The sequence below is a fragment of the Oryctolagus cuniculus genome, chromosome 3 (assembly GCF_964237555.1).
Source record: "Oryctolagus cuniculus chromosome 3, mOryCun1.1, whole genome shotgun sequence".
Lineage (NCBI taxonomy): Eukaryota > Metazoa > Chordata > Mammalia > Lagomorpha > Leporidae > Oryctolagus > Oryctolagus cuniculus.
Genome location: NC_091434.1, coordinates 20964684 through 20981044, shown reverse-complemented (window position 1 = coordinate 20981044; position 16361 = coordinate 20964684). Strand labels below are relative to the sequence as shown.

The window sequence follows — 16361 nt, the reverse complement described above, 5'->3', positions numbered from 1 at the left end:
GCAAAATAGCACCTTCGGGTGTGTGCTCCTCTTACCCGAGCACACACCAGCACGTGCACACACCACTCACATGCCCGGACCCAGGAGAGTGTGGTCTGGAGGCCATCCGCCCTCCCCCAGCCCACTCCTGCCCACCGTGCTCCTGAGGCCCAGGGCTCAGAGGCTGGGGGATCGCTGTGGCTGCCCAAGGAGCTGAGTGTGGGCTCCAAGGCGGTGGCAGAGTGCACCTGTGTGCCTTTCCCGTCCTGACTGCGAGAGCCCCCAGAGCCGGGGGCTGGGACTGGAAGCCTTGGCTTCTGGTGGCGGATGGCAGAGCAGAGTCCAAAGGCACTGGTTTATGGCAACTCATAAAAACACCAGGAGGTGGGGACAGGAAGAGCACTTACGGTTTGCAGGGGCCTGCCTGAGCGAGGGGTGCCAGGACCCCATCTGTCCCGCAGGTGCCCCGGCTTGGGTTTGCAGAGCCCTGCCCCTCCTCCTCTCTGAGCCATTCCCTCCCCACCCCGCCCAGGTCAGGTGGGAGGACAGCTGAGCCTTCCCCTTGGCTGGTCTGAAGCAAGTGTCCAGGTGGGCCCTGGGCAGAAAAACACCTCATCCCTTGGCACTCACATGGGAGCCCAGGGCGGGGCCCACCTGCTCTGGCTGATGGGCTGGGCTGCGGCTCCCAGGGCTCCCAGGGACCTGGCGGGCACCTGCCTCCCCACCCCCTCACCCATGCTCTCTCTGGGGCCCTATCTTCCCTTATATGGTGAGGGCACTCCTAGAGGAGGGGGTAGGGACAAAGTTCGCTCTCTCGCAGCCTGCTTGCCACAACTCCGCAGATCTCCCAGGTGGCGGCTGCCTCCTCCAGACAGGTAAGGCACCTGGTGGGGACGGTGGGTGGCGCGAGGGGGCAGGGTCCCTGCTTCTTGCTGGCAGCCTCCTGGAGCCCCTTGGCACAGGCCCGAGGGTGCGGCTGGCCCTCAGATTCTGGGAGGAGCGAGGAGCCCCGTATGTCTGTTCATGGGGCGAATGCTGCAGGTGCTCCGGCTGCTCCCTGCCACTGCCCGCTCTGGGTGTCAACCGCCCCAGAGGGGAGTCCTGGGGCATGGGAGAGCTCCATTGAAAACCAGGACAGTTCTGGGCAGAGCAGGACAAGTGGTTAGCGCTGGCCTCACTCCCCACCACCTTCAGTTCCTCTCTGCCACTTCTCCCTCATCTGAAATAGTCCCATCTCCCCAGCCTAGGGGGTGAGCTACAGCCATCAGGGATTGAACGGACGAAGGCAGAGGTAGAGGCAGGGGCTGGTTGGTGGGGAGGTCTCCAGCATAGCCTGGGCCCCACCCACCTCCCCTCCACCAGGATCTGCCCCCTCGGCCTCCCTGGCTGCCAGGATCCCATTCTGCTGAATGGAGTCTGGAACACGCTGGCCACTGTCGTGGGTCTCTCGGGCCCCTTCTGGCCTGTTGAGGGGCACAGTCTGGGGCTGGGCTGGCTGGGGGGTGCCCATTCCCTGTGCCATCAGGGGCCTGTGGAAACAGGAAGGTGTCCTTGTCCTCACTACGTCCTCATCGAGCTGGACACGAACAGCCATGGCGGCACCCCAGGGCTCTTCAAACTGCACCCAGGAAAGCAGGTCTAGAAGGAAGATAAGGCAGGCAGTGGGTAGATAAGGAAGGCACCTGGAGAGGACAGGGGCCCTGCCTCCCTCCAGGGCCAGGACAGTCCTCCTGCTCCCCAGTCTTTGGGCTTCCGGGAGCTGGGAACAGTCATAGGCCCTTCCGTCACGGTGCAGTCCTGGGGCCCCTGGTCCAGCCTGGGGATTCTGGCTAAGCCTCCTGGAAGAAGACTTAAACTGAGTCTAGAAACGTGTGTAGGTGTCAGGCAAGTGGAGATGGGGTGCGCAGAGGTAGGGGAGGCGGAAGAGCAGCAGGGGCAAGCAGCGGCCACAGCCAGCCCTAGCCAGTCCCAGCCAGCAGAGGCGGGCAGGCAGGGTGTGCTGGGGGTGACTGTGCCTTTCCCTGGGCTGGGGACATGGAAGGGAGGGAGATGGCGGGCCGGCAAGCCAGTGCAGTGCGTTCCGGCTGAGGGAGAAGAGGAGGCTGCAGAGGCCTCTCAGCAGGGTGGGACAGCGGCTTCTGCTCTGACCAGCAGGGATGAGGGCAGGAGCAGCCGGGGGGGGGGGGGGGGGATCAACAAGGGGTGGGGCTCGTCATCGCTCAGAGCCACCCTCACTGCTCCGGGCTGCCTCAGAGCCCAGTCCTGGGGACAGTGAAACCTGCATCCCCTCTCTGCCGTCTCCTGTCCACCCTCAGCCTCTATCTGAGCGGGGGCCCTGGGTGGGACCCCAGGGACCTGCCCCCTCTGGCTCTGAGATGATCAGCTAGTGGAGGGTGGCGAGCCTTGGCAAAGGTGCTGACCCTTCTCCTTTGGGTGTGAATTGGTTCTGTGGAGTCATCAGACGGACCCCCGAGTGCCTAGAAGCCCAGCAAGCTGCCAGGGACGGGATCCGCAGGAGCGGCTCCAAGGAGACACTGGGCGGAGGGCCTTGCCCCCAAACTGCTGAGTGCCAGGGAGAGCAGCCACCCTGATGGCTCAGAGAGAGATTTTCTGATAGTGAAAGGCTGGGTCGCTGTTCTGAGAGGTGACTCAGAGCCAAGGTGCACTGAGAGATTAGATAGATTGGAGACTGTCTCAGCGTTAGAGGCCTGAGCCTGGGGGCCACCTGACCTTTCATTCATTGTTCATGGGTTCAAGGAGCGATCATTCCTGGAAGGTGACTGCGCCAGGCTGGGCAGCAGGTGCGGGAGAATGGGGTGGGGAGGGGCCCCGAAACAGAGCTGCACATACTGGGGACAAGTGCCTCTCTGCCCTGGCTCATGTCACAACCCTAGGGGCCTTTTCAAAGCACCCATCCCCCTCTCCTACAGACAGAAAATGAAGCACCCGGGCCCCACCCTAGCCTAATTAAATCAGGAGCTGAGCGCGGGTGCACCAGGAGTTGGCGAGAGCTCCCAGGTGGTGCTGAGGCGCAGCTGGCGTGAAGCTCCCAGCTGCAGGCAGCGCCGCGGCCCCGAGGGCTGGCGGTGGGAGAAGCAGGCGGGGGTGGGTTTCCTCCAGCTCAGTGGGTGGAGGGGGTGGCTCCCAGCCAGAGGAGCGCTCATTCACTCATTCACTTCCTCCCTCCCTTCCCCCCGCCATTCGTTCACCCAGCAGAAGATGCGCTGAGCAACCAGAAATGGCCCGAGTCTGTGGGCCCCCAGAATGCACACGTAGGGTGCTGAGAGGGAGCTAGGGTAACCCACGTGAGAGTTACCATTTTCTCCCACTTCACTGTGCACGACTGAGCGGTGTCCAGCACTCCCCATGCTGCGCACCCCACCTGCCAGCAGCTTCAGCTCTGGGCATCACCCCGGCTAGAAACTGTGCCCGTGGCAGCCGCCCCGGCCTTGCCTCTTCCTGCCCTGATCCATTTTCTAGCTCTACAGCTCTGCCTGGTCTATGTATTTCTTTCCAAGGGGATTGGACAACATAAGCAGATAATGTGTAGCTTCTAGGCAGGCAGAGACCCCACCTGCTTTTTTTTACATCAGTCACATTTTCTTTTTTTAAAGATTTTTATTTATTTATTTGAAAGAGTTACACAGAGAGAGAAGGAGACACACACGCACAGAGAGAGAGAGAGAGGTCTTCCATCCTTGGTTCACTCCCTAGTTGGCCGCAACAGACAGAGCTGTGCTGATCTGAAGCCACGAGCCAGGAGCTTCCTCTGGGTCTCCCATGCAGGTGCAGGGGCCCAAGGACTTGGGCCATCTTCTTCTTTTTCTTCTTCTTTTTTTAAGATTTATTTATTTGAAAATCAGAATTACACAGAGAGAGGAAAGGCAGAGAGAGAAAGAGGTCTTCTATCCTCTGGTTCACTCCACAATTGGCCGCAATGGCCGGAACTGCGCTGATCTGAAGTCAGGAGCCAGGAACTTCTTCCTGGTCTCCCATGTGGGTGCAGGGGCCCAAACACTTGGGCCATCTTCTACTGCTTTCCCAGGCCATAGCAGAGAGCTGGATTGGAAGTGGAGCAGTTGGGACTCGAACCGGCACCCATGTGGGATGCTGGCACTGGAGGCATCAGCTTTACCTGCTTCGCCACAGCACCGCCCCCCCGCCCTTGCTGTTTCACTCCCCAAATGCCAGCAATGGCCAGGGCTGGGCCAGGCTGGAGCCGCAAGATGGGAACTCAGTCCAGGTCTCCCACGCGGGGGGCAGCGACCCGAGCACTTGAGGCACCACCAGCTGCCTCTCGGGGAGCTGCATCAGGAGGCAGAGCTGGTGTTGAACCCAGGTGCTCTGGGACGGGACGTGAGCATCTCAGCTCCTGAGCTGCTGCTGCTGCTTCGCATCGAACCCTCAGGGTGCACCTGTGCCGGGGCTTCAGTCCTCTTGACGGCTCCTTGACGTCCCGAGAGGCGGTGTCGCTTTTGTCCACTCCTCCATCTATCATCTCCCCTTGGGGCTCCTGTGATAGAGTTGCAATAAACTCCCGGCACCAGCTTTTCTTGGAACATCTGTTTTCAGTTCTTTTGGGTGGACTTAAAGCTTGATCTGTTCTTTTCTATTAAAAACTGACTCTATGGTTTCCCTTTCACCAAGCACAGCTCTGGGGAAACATTTTCAGAAAGAGAGCTTGGGGCTGAAGAAGAACTTTGAGTGCCAGGCTAAGAAGTGGGGGCTTCATTCAGCGGGTGACGGGGTGGGGGTGGGGGATGTTTGAGCAAGGGCGGGTCCAGACCAGAGCCAGGTGGGATGGTTGGAGGCTGAGCCCTTGAAGGTCAGGGCCCAGAGTGGGAGGCCAGCCCCCGGCCCGCCTTCCCTAGCCCCTGAGCCAGGGCACTCCGAGGGGCCCTCACTCCCACACGCCTTCTCCCCCAGGCTCACCCCCAACCATGACCGAGCTGAGTGCCCAAGTCAAAGGCTCTCTCAACATCACCACCCCTGGCGTCCAGATATGGCGGATCGAGGTGAGCCCTGCACCTGCAGGAGGAAGGCGGAGGAGGCCTGGGCTTGCCCCGGGGGCAGGGGGCGGGGTGGGCAGCTGCCCCTCGCTTCCCACATCATCCACACCCCCACACCCTGCCCTCCCTCCTCCTCCTTCCCCCTCCCTCTTTGCCTCGTTGCTCTCCCTCTCCCCCAGTTCTCCAGTGTCTGTCTCTCGTGCTGCTCCTCTTCTCCCCCCACCACCCCATGCCGGCTTCCCCTGCTTTCCCCCTCCTGGATCTAGGACAGCAGGATGGCGGGCAGCAGGGTGGGGAGGTTCTGGGTGGTCCCTGGCAACTCCTGTGCCCCTTTTTCTCCTTAGGCCATGCAGATGGTACCTGTTCCCTCCAACACCTACGGGAGCTTCTTCGAGGGAGACTGCTACGTCATCCTGGCTGTGAGTTGGGCCCACAAGGGTGCAGACCACAGATGTGGGGCTGGGGGTGGCCAGGAAGCTGGGGTGTGCCCAGGTGCCCACCCTGAGGTAGCTCTGCACGGGGCAGGCGTGGAACCTCAGAGGCTCTGCCTGCCCGAGCTGCTCCTGGTGGAGGTGACCTTCTGAGCTGTTGCGATGTCACTCTCACTAGAATCCGGATTTCTGAAATTTCTAGTCACCTTCCTGATTTTCAACACACCTTGGTTTCCACCTGTACTTTTTTTTCTTTTTTCTTTGGAAAGGCAGGGGGTGGGGAGAGACAGAGAGAGATCTTCCATCTACTGGTTCACTCCCAAAATGGCCACAATGGCCAGGGCATGGGCCAGGCCAAAACCAGGAGCCTTAAACTCCACCAGGGCCTTCCACATGGGTGGCAGGCGCCCAAGCACTTGTGCCATCCTCTGTTGCTTTCCCAGGTGCATTAGCAGGGAGCTGGCTTAGAAGTGGGGCATCAGGTGCTCCGATGTGGCGAGGCTATATTTATAGGTGGCGGCTTAGCCTGCTGTGCCACAATGCCAGTCACTCATTTTTAAATCTTGAATATATTCATTTAACAATATAACTCTACATCATTGCTGTTAATGGACAGCAGTGTTGTGAGTCATAAAAAGAAAGTGGCTAGAAACATTCAGAGTCATTTCACGTACAACGTGCCCTCTGCACCTGCAGATTCAACCAACCACAGATGGAAAACATTCAATAACCACAAAAAACCTGTGACATGCGTTAAACATGTCCAGACTTTTTTCTTTTTAATGAATTACTTATTTTCAATTTATTTGAAAGGCAGAGAGAGAGAGAGAGAGAGAGAGAGAGAGAGAGGACATCTTCTATTTGCTGGTTCACTTTCCAAATGCCTGCAGCAGCCTCAGCTGAGCCAGCCACGGCCAGGTTACCTGGAACTCCATCCAGGTCTCCCACGTGGGTAGCAGGAACCCAAGGACTAGAGCCATCACCTGCTGCCGCCCAGGGCGTGCCTTAGCCGGAAGCTGGAACCGGAAGCAGAGCCGGGACTCGAACTCAGACGCTTTGATGTGGGATGCAGCCATCCCAAGCAGCGTCTGAACTGCTGAACCAAATGCCCGCCTCCAGACCGTTTTCTCTTGTCATCGCAGCAATGCACTCTAACAGCGCCTCACGTGTTTCAGTGTGTTAGCTGTTGTACATGACGTAGGAACGAGTTAAGGTGGACAGGAGGATGTGCTGGGTTGCGTGCACACGATGCTCCCTCTTACACAGGGCACTGGAGCATCGTCCGATTGGGCATCCCCCAGGGATCCTAAAGGAGGACTCTAGTGCCCCTGTTTGTGCGTCCCGTAGTCGCCTTGCAGGCCTCTGCTAGTCCACATGCAGAGAAACGCTTTGGGACACGCTGGTGTGGTCCAGGCAAGTTCTTCCCGAGACGAGGCAGGGAAGCGTCAGAGAGGCATGTCCCAGGGGGTCCAGGTCCCAGCGCGAGGAGGGGGCTGTGGGGGGAGGGGCACCCCGGTACCCCGGACGTCCCCTCTCCCTAGACCCACAAGACGAGCAACAACCTGTCCTACGACGTCCACTTCTGGATCGGCCAGGCCTCGTCCCAGGACGAGCAGGGGGCGGCCGCCATCTACACCACCCAGATAGATGACTTCCTGAAAGGCAAGGCCGTCCAGCACCGTGAGGTCCAGGGCAACGAGAGCGAGACCTTCCGAGGCTACTTCAAGCAGGGCCTGGTGTAAGGAGGGCGGAGCCGCGGCGGGGGCTTGGGGGTCAGAGGCGGGGATGCATGGTGCAGGCAAGCTGCAGGGGTGGGGGGCCCCACACCTGGGGCTTGGCGGAAAACCTCGGGCAGCAGAGGTGATGTTCCGGCCTCCCGGCTTTCCCCATGGAAACCCCTGCTCTGGAGCTGAGCTGTTCCTGACCTGTAGGATGCGCCGGGGGGGGGGGGGGGGGCTTCCAGTTAGCCACAGTCCTCACCCCTCCCCTTTTTCCACACCTCAGCAGCCCTCTACTCCTTTGGGTATTTGAATGGCCTCCCCCAGCTTGGCTTCTACTGCAAACCACCTCCCACCCAAGTCTGGGTGAGCTAGGGGGTCCAGGATGCAGAGTTTAAGGAGGCTCTCACTGCCAGACAGGCTGCCCTGTCCTTGCCGTAGCCTGACAGCGAGCACCACCTTAAAGCTCAACCCCAGGAGCCTCCTTCAGCTCACCTGGTCCTAAGCTGCCCGCACATGACCTCAGATGACCGGGGAGGTCCGGGGCCTGGCACACCTGCCCACTCTCCTCTCTTCTCAGCATCCAGAAGGGGGGCGTGGCTTCTGGCCTGAAGCAGGTGGAGACCAACTCCTATGAAGTCCGCCGGCTGCTGCACGTCAAGGGGAAGAGGAACGTGGTGGCTGGAGAGGTGGGCGGGTCCTGCCCGGGGGCGCTGGGCAGCGGTCAGGGAGTGGTGGGGAATGGGGCAAGGTGGCCAAGAGCCTCCGAATGAGCAGCATCTGGGCCCCCTTCTTGACCCCCCCAGGTGGAGATGTCCTGGACAAGTTTCAACCGAGGGGATGTTTTCCTCCTGGACCTTGGGAAGCTAATCATCCAGTGGAACGGGCCGGAGAGTAACCGCATGGAGAGACTTCGGGTACACCTGCTCAGGCTCCTCTCGCTCCCCTGCCAGCCCAGCCTGGCACCACCTGGCCAGAGTCCTGCCACAGCCTGGCTGGAGCGCATGCCCCACCCAGGCCACTCTACCCCCTGGCTGTTGGGGCGCTGTGTTGGAAGGAATTTCTGCAGGTGTGGGAAAGGCACGCATCTGGGTGGGCACTTGTGGCTCATCCAGGAAGACGGAGTGAGCTCTGCCGGTGTAGGGGTGGGGCGAACCTGTGCCCAAACTGGGGGACGCAGGGGCGGAGTGAAGTGGGCAGAGCCTCGCTCCCCTCTGGCCATGCAGTAGGGGAGAGAGACAGGAAGGGACTCACTGGGGAGCTGGCCCTCGGGCAGCAAAGGCGGTGGCTGGTTGGGTTCTAGCAGGGGCACAGGGTGCAGGGTGCAGGCAGGCGGGTCTCAGAGGGACTGTGTAAGGAGTCTGCATTTTACCCTCAGTGCCCTGGGGACTGTTGAAGCACGTTCCGAGGTCTGCATGGAGGTGGGCCTGGGGTGTCGTGAGCGTAGTAACGGCACCGAGGCTGGGTTGGTTCCAATAAGGATTTTATTATGCAGTGTGGAAGTCACACATTCTAATTCACACAACATACTGGGCAAACCGAGCACCCAAGGTTCCCAGAGTACCCCGGGTGCTCCTCATGATGCGTCTTGGCCGTGGAGGGCGGATGCTCTCTTCATCCTCAGGGCTGGTGCCTCTGAGCTGAGGGGCGCAGGTCTCGGCTTCGGGCAGGTGCAGGGCTGGCTGGGAGAACTCTTGCGGGAAGGTCTGAGTGCAATGGGTCAGCCCAGAGCTATCGCCCTGCTGCCCTCGGGAGAGTCTGTTCAGAGTCTCTCTGGGCCTCTTCAGTCTGCAGTTTATATAAACTTCTGGCGGTCAGTGTAGGGCCGATAAGGCCCCAAGGAGGGTGTGTGCGGGCCATGGGTGGTTCTTATCAAGTCCATGCAGATCTCCTGCTGTCAGCTTAGCTCTTGCTTATTACTTGTTAATATTATGGTGAAGCTGTTTAATTCTGCTCCTTATGCGGGGAGGAAGCAGGGCATCTCCATGGCCATCGGGGCAGCAGAGGAGGGAGGTGCCCAGGTGCGGATTTGGAAGGTGGCAACCACCGGCCATCCTTGTGTGTTAGAGGAGAGGTGACAGGAGACAGGCGTGAGCGGCACCCAGAGCTGTTCTCTGGGCTTGAGAACTGTGGGGCTCGTGGAGTCCTGTTTGCTGAGATGGAAAATGCCACAGATCTGGGAAGAAAATGGGAGTTAAGATGAGAGCCCGCAGCTGGGCTGGAGACAGAGACAAGGGTGTCAGCCATGTGCAAAGGCCCTGGGAGGGAGGGCAGCAGGCGACGAGGATTAAAAGGCAGTCGTGTGTGTGCACGTGCGACTGTGCGGGCTGAAGCGGGGGAGGTGGGGTGCGCGTTTGTGCACGGGTGTGCAGGCTGTGAGTGTGCTTTGGGGCAGACTGGGTGTGCTTTTACCTGGCTCCCCGTGCAACCTGGTCCCTCACGCAAACCTGGCAGCCGCTGTGGGGGTGGGCTGGGGCTGGCCCCACTGCACTTGGGTGGCGGGTGCTGCCTCGTCCCCTGCCAGCTCTCCTGGGTCACCAGGGCCTTCCTACCCTAGGGCATGACTCTGGCCAAGGAGATCCGGGACCAGGAGCGGGGCGGGCGCACCTACGTGGGTGTGGTGGATGGGGAAAACGAGTCGGAGTCCCCGAAGCTGATGGAGATCATGAACCACGTGCTGGGCCAGCGTCGTGAGCTGAAGGCGGCTGTGCCGGACTCGGTGGTGGAGCCGGCACTCAAGGCCGCCCTCAAGTTATACCAGTGAGCATCGGCTGGGGTCTTCTTCGGGGCTGGGGGCTCCTGGGAAGGGGGCGGGCGCCCTGGCTGAGGGGCCCCTCCGCATCTATGCCTTGCCTTTGTTCTGCAGCATGTCTGACTCGGGAGGGAAGATGGTGGTGAGGGAGATCGCCACGCGGCCACTCACGCAGGACCTGCTCAGTCATGAGGTGAGGGGGTGCGGGGTCCAGGAGCCGAGCCCTGAAGCCACCAGACCCACCTCTCTCCCAGGCAGGAGAAATCCCAGGGCCCTGGGGTGGGGTGGGAGAGAAAGGACTTGCTAAAGGTTTCTTTATTTACTTTTTTTTTTTTTTATAGATTTATTTATTTGACAGGCAGAGTTACAGAGAAACAGAGAGAGGTCTTCCATCCACTGGTTCACTCCCTAAATGGCCACAATGGCTGGAGCTGAGCTGATCTGAAGCCAGGAGCCAGGAGCTTCTTCCTGGTCTTCCACATGGGTGCAGGGGCCCAAGCATTTGGGCCATCTTCTACTGCTTTCCTGGGCCCCTTTGCAGGGTGCTGGATTGAGGCAAGAAAAAAATTTAAAAATTTATTTGAATAGCAGAGAGAGAGAGAGAGAAAGGTGAGAGACTGAGAGAGAATCTCCACCTGCTGGTTCATACCTCAAATGCCCACAATAGCCAGAGATGGGACAGGCTGAAGCCAGGAACCTGGAACTCAATCCAGGTCTCCCACGTGACCCAAGTACTTGAGCCAGCACCTGCTGCCTCCCAGGGTGCACATTAGCAGGAAGCTGGACCTGGACTCCAACCCAGGCACTCCCGATATGGGTGCAGGGGTCCCAGGTCATCCTCAGGACTTGCACCAGACATCTGCCCCTAGAAAGGTCTTTCTGTGCCTGAAGCTGCCCCAGTACCAAGAGTGCTCACCTGGGTCCTCCCTGCTCACTCCAGGACTGTTACATCCTGGACCAAGGGGGCCTGAAGATCTTCGTGTGGAGGGGGAAGAATGCCAACGCCCAGGAGAGGAAGGAGGCCATGAACCAGGCGCTGGTAGGGAGGGGCTCAGAGCAGCAGGGGGAGGGCAGGTGGGCTCGGCCAGGGACGCTTCTGGAAGGGGCAGGGCGGGGGTCTCTGCACGCCAGGGCCACCATGAGGCCTCCCCAGGACATGGCTGTGGCTGCCCGCAGCAGGGGGAAATGCAAGCTGGCATTCCTGCAGGGGGCAGTGGGTCACTCGGGACGAGGGTCAAGTCAGTGTTTAGGACCTTGTGGGGACCACACTCAGGAACTCTCACTGGCTTGGGGTCACTGACAGGCTGCGGGCGGGGCGTTTGGATGGGCTGGGGTCAGATGAGGGTCTGATTTATTCCAGGGGTTGGGAGAAGAGTTAGGGCTGAGGTCGAAGTGAGGCGTGACACTTGGGTGGTGTCAGGTGCGACCCCGGGTTGGGGTCACAGTACGGTTTGGCTTGAGGTCAGCTGGGGGTTGGATTCGGGTCTGGGACAAGGGACCAGTTTGATGGTGGATCTGGTTGGGACCGGAGGTGTGGTGTGGTGTGGTGTGGTGTGGTGTGGCCTCCAGAGACCCCCCCCCTTCCCCTCTTCCCCAGAACTTTATCAAAGCCAAGCAGTACCCGCCGAGCACGCAGGTGGAGGTGCAGAACGACGGGGCCGAGTCGGCCGTCTTCCAGCAGCTCTTTCAGAAGTGGACGGTGCCCAACCGGACCTCAGGCCTGGGCAAGACCCACACCGTGGGCTCCGTGGGTGAGGGCCGGGGCCAGCGAGGGGGCCGGGCGGCGGGGAAGGTGCAGGCATTCAAGAGTTGCTGCCAAAAAGGGCCTGGGGATGCCTGGTCTTCGCTCTGGAATGAGATGGGGCCTCCCTGGGGACCAGAAGGCTTCTGTCTCTCCCCAGATTATATTTGCAGAGGGCCCGCTGGGTTCCAGGCGCCGGGGGCGGCAGGGAGGATGACAGGGTGATGGATAGCCCGCGTCATTGCAGCACTCCCTGTCCAGCTGGGAGACAAGGTCAATGCCAGTGGCCCAAGTGCTGCAGGGGTCTGGGTAGGGTCAAGCTAAGTCATGTACCTGTCCCTCTTCTGGCTTCCCTGGGAGACATAGATGAAGCAGGAGTCCTAGGGGCAGGGAGATGTGGTTCTGTAGTTTGGCTCTGCTACTATCTGTGTGGGCTTGGGTAAGCCTCAGTTTTCTCATCTGTCAAATGGGTCTAAGAATTGTAGCCAGCACGCAGGGCTGTTGTGAGAACTAGGAGGACCTCAGCCGGTGACAGCTGGTGTTACGCTCCCCCACCCCCAGCTAAGGTGGAGCAGGTGAAGTTCGACGCCATGTCCATGCACGTCCAGCCTCAGGTGGCTGCCCAGCAGAAGATGGTGGATGACGGGAGTGGGGACGTGCAGGTAACGTGGGCAGGGCGAGGCCCCTGCTGGCTGGAGCGGGGGTGGAGGAAGCCATTCCGGACTTCACACTGGCCTGATCCTGGCCCCAGGTGTGGCGCATTGAGAACGTGGAGCTGGTGCCTGTGGAGTCCAGGTGGCTGGGCCACTTCTTCGGGGGTGACTGCTACCTGCTGCTCTACACCTACCTGATCGGCGAGAAGAAGCACTACCTGCTCTACATCTGGCAGGTCAGGCCCTGCCCCCTCCACGGGGTTGGTTACTCCTGGTGATGGAGGGCTCACCCCCTCCTGGGGTGGCCCTGTCCGCCTGGGGACAGCTTGGGCTGGGAGGCCCCACCGAGCGCCTTTTCTGTTGGTTCTCTGGGTCTCGCTTCCGACTGTGCATTCCCTGCACCCGCTCTGCCTGGGGTCCAGATGTGAGGTGCAGGGAGAGACTTGGGTGCTGGGAGTGGCGTCTCCTGGGGGAGGAGAGTAAGCACGGGGTTGGGCCTCGCCTGGGGCTGGGCTCAGAATGGAGGTGTGGGTCCCGTTGGGCTGGGGGCTGGGTCTGGGGTCAGGTCAGAGCTGGGGATGGACGTGGCGAGGCCGAGGGCTCGTCCCCTCTCACCACTTCGCACCTGCTCATCCCCAGGGCAACCAGGCCAGCCAGGATGAAATCGCAGCTTCGGCCTACCAAGCTGTGATCCTGGACCAGAAGTACAACGACGAGCCGGTCCAGATCCGGGTCACGATGGGCAAGGAGCCGCCCCACCTCATGTCCATCTTCAAGGGACACATGGTGGTCTACCAGGTGCGGCTGGGGGATGGGAAGAGCGGGTGGGGCTTGGGTGAAGCCTGTTCTTCATGGGGGAGGGGCATCCCTGAAGGCGCCAGCTGGTGAGAGAGACAATGGCGGCGTTTCTCCCGGAATAACAAGCGCTCTTCACCTGGGAGGACCACCTGCCCTCCGCAGCTCCTTGACTCCTCTGCATGAAAACAAGGCTTCTGGCTAGATTTGCCTAGAGGGTGTACCTGTCAAGACTGTTGGTGCCTTCCCACACAGCGCAGCAGACACCCCATGCGCTCAGTGAAGCAAGAACCTCTTAACTGAGAACCTCAGACTCCCTGGAGAGCTGGTTCTGGTACCTCCCACATGGACCAACGTCGGGATGCTTAAGTCCTTGTATGAAGCGGTGCAGGACTTCTATGGAACCTGTGCACAGCCTGCGGCACTGGCACCCCGGGGTTCTAGTCCCGGTTGGGGCGCTGGATTCTGTCCCGGTTGTCCCTCTTCCAGTCCAGCTCTCTGCTGTGGCCAGGGAGTGCAGTGGAGGACGGCCCAAGTCCTTGGGCCCTGCACCTGCATGGGAGACCAGGAGGAGGCACCTGGCTCTTGGCTTTGGATCAGCGCGGTGCATCAGCCGCAGCAGCCATTGGGGGGTGAACCAACGGCAAAAGGAAGACCTGTCTCTCTCTCTCTCTCACTATCCACTCTGCCTGTCAAAAAAAAGATTTATTTATTTATTTAAATGGCTGAGTTACAGAGAGGGAGGGAGAAGGAGAGGGAGAGGGAGAGGGAGAGGGAGAGGGAGAGGGAGAGGGAGAGGGAGCTTCCATCTGCTTGTCTTCTCAAATGCTGACAGTGACCGGGGCTGGGCCAGACTGAAGCTGGGAGATGGGAATGCCCAAGCCAACGCTGCTGCCTCCCAGGGTCGCATAGCAAGAAGCTGGGATCAGGAGCCAGAGCTGGGACAGAATGAAGTCACTGTGGTGTGGACTGCGTCTGGACTGCCAGGCTAAATGCCCGCCCCTGCAATATTTCTGAGCCCTGGTTGGTTGAGTCTGTGGATGCAGCCCCAGGAATATGGAGTCCGCTTTCACCAGGCGAGGGCAAGGCGTGCGAACACCACTTGCAGGCTTTCAGGGAGGCTTGTCATGGTGCCTGAACAGGGAGCTAACTTGAGGAAGCCCTGTGTGGTTACGTGGCCGGAATAAATGTTGAGCGCAATGGGGCACATGCGTACACTAATCCAGGAACAGGCATAGAGGGCAGGGTGCAGAGGGGTTTCAAGGAGGCCGCGCTGTCTGGGTCAGAGCTGAAGAGCTCAGCGCAGCAGGAGAACACGCCACCCAGCGGCACGGCGGGGACCAGAACCCGGGGGAAGCCCCCATGGGGAACAGAGAGAAGCTGGCCCACGCTCCCTGGGCAGGCTGGGAGGGGGCAGTGGGTGTGTCTGCAGAGGCATCGTGGGTCTTCACTGGCTGGGGTTTTTATAGCGGCCCAGCCGGGGCTGTCACCGGAGGTTGTTGAGCGCAGGAGCGATCCAATCTGATCTTCGTTCTGCAAAGAGTAGCCGGTGGTGTACGGCTCCCGCTCTCTGCTTCTCCCCACACCCCTCCGCTGCCCACCGTCTTCTTCACTAAGTCCCTCTGCTCCATCTCCCTGTCCTCTCCCCACCACCGCAGGGGGGCAGCTCCCGAGACAACAGCAACCTGGACCCGGCAACGACCACGCGGCTGTTCCAGGTCCGGGGCACGGGCGTTAACAACACCAAAGCCTTCGAGGTGCAGGCCCGGGCCACGTCCCTCAACTCCAACGATGTCTTCATCCTTAAGACCCCGTCCTGCTGCTACCTGTGGTGTGGGAAGGTGTGTGATTGGCCCTGGCGGGAGCTGTCCCATGTCCCTCCCTCCTCAGACCACCCTTGGATTCTCAGCCTCGGTCCAGATCCATCTGGTGCTTGTTCTGATTGCCTCGGTCTGTCCCGGTCTGTCTGTCTGTCTCATGGGCATCCCATGCTTGCCCTGTGTCTATCACTGACTCCTCTCTCACCTCTGTAACAGGCTCGGAGCCCATTGGAGTCTTTTGCTCACCCACAAAGGGGGTGGGCATGCAGACCCCCTTGTCGCAGCCCCTCCCCCTGTTCTCTGGAGTGTCAAGGACAGGGGCAGGCGTGGTGGGGGAGGTAGGGGTGGGACCAGCGGCGGCCACGCCCAGCCCAGCCTACCCCACCCACCACCCATGGCCTTTTTCCCCAGGGCTGTAGCGGGGACGAGCGCGAGATGGCCAAGATGGTAGCTGACACCATTGCGCGGACGGAGAAGCAGGTGGTGGTAGAAGGGCAGGAGCCGGCCAACTTCTGGATGGCTCTGGGCGGGAAGGCCCCCTACGCCAACACCAAGAGGTGAGTCTCGGGTCCCTCTGCCGCCGGCGCCTCCCAGCGTCTCCCTCGCCCCCGCCCCCTACCCAGAGTCAGGCGTGCACTGAGGACTGTGCCAGTCCCCAGGGCTGTGAGACAGACAAGAGGCAGCCCCAGCCCTGGGAACCTCCTGGTGTGTGTGTGCCGCTCACCTCAGCACGCCCCTTCCAGAAGCTTTTTCTTTTTCTTTTTCTTCTTTAAAGGTTTATTTTATTTTATTTTATTATTTTTTTTGACAGGCAGAGTGGACAGTGAGAGAGAGAGACAGAGAGAGAAAGGTCTTCCTTTTTGCCGTTGGTTCACCCTCCAATGGCCGCCGCTGCAGCCGGCGCACCGCGCTGATCCTGGCAGGAGCCAGGAGCCAGGTGCTTTTCCTGGTCTCCCATGGGGTGCAGGGCCCAAGCACCTGGGCCATCCTCCACTGCACTCCCTGGCCATAGCAGAGAGCTGGCCTGGAAGAGGGGCAACCGGGACAGAATCCGGCGCCCCAACCGGGACTCGAACCCGGTGTGCCGGCGCTGCAAGGTGGAGGATTAGCCTATTGAGCCACGGCGCCGGCTCTAAAGGTTTATTTTTATTTATTTGAAAGAGTTACAGAGAGAGGAAGGGACAGAGAGAGGGAGAGATCTATCCGCTGGTTCACTTCCCAAATGGCCACAACGGCCAGAGCTGAGCTGATCTGAAGCCAGGAGCCAGGAGCTTTCTCTGGGTCTCCCACATGGGTGCAGGGGCCCAAGGAGCTGGGTTGCCCTCTGCTGCTTTCCTAGGCCACCAGCAGGGAGCTGGATTGGAAGAGGAGCAGCCAGGACTCGAACCAGTGCCTATATGGGATGCTGGCGCTGCAGGCTGGGGCTTTAATCCGCTGTGCCACAGTGCCGGCCTCCAGGAGTT

General features: G+C 60.3%; 1 protein-coding gene across 1 annotated transcript in view; it reads left to right on the top strand.

Annotated features, from left to right (window-relative positions):
• Positions 1-704: 704 nt before the first annotated feature.
• VIL1 (villin 1) overlaps positions 705-16361 on the top strand; it is a 27067-nt gene continuing 11410 nt past the window's right edge. The window contains exons 1-15 of the mRNA XM_051848171.2: positions 705-854; positions 4906-4994; positions 5333-5407; positions 6961-7157; positions 7718-7826; positions 7944-8054; positions 9695-9897; positions 10004-10082; positions 10830-10928; positions 11487-11640; positions 12192-12292; positions 12382-12519; positions 12923-13081; positions 14737-14919; positions 15310-15455. Of these exons, the coding sequence (XP_051704131.2) occupies positions 746-854; positions 4906-4994; positions 5333-5407; positions 6961-7157; positions 7718-7826; positions 7944-8054; positions 9695-9897; positions 10004-10082; positions 10830-10928; positions 11487-11640; positions 12192-12292; positions 12382-12519; positions 12923-13081; positions 14737-14919; positions 15310-15455 (1952 nt within the window). The 5' untranslated portion in view covers positions 705-745. The remainder of the gene's footprint in view (positions 855-4905; positions 4995-5332; positions 5408-6960; positions 7158-7717; positions 7827-7943; positions 8055-9694; positions 9898-10003; positions 10083-10829; positions 10929-11486; positions 11641-12191; positions 12293-12381; positions 12520-12922; positions 13082-14736; positions 14920-15309; positions 15456-16361) is intronic.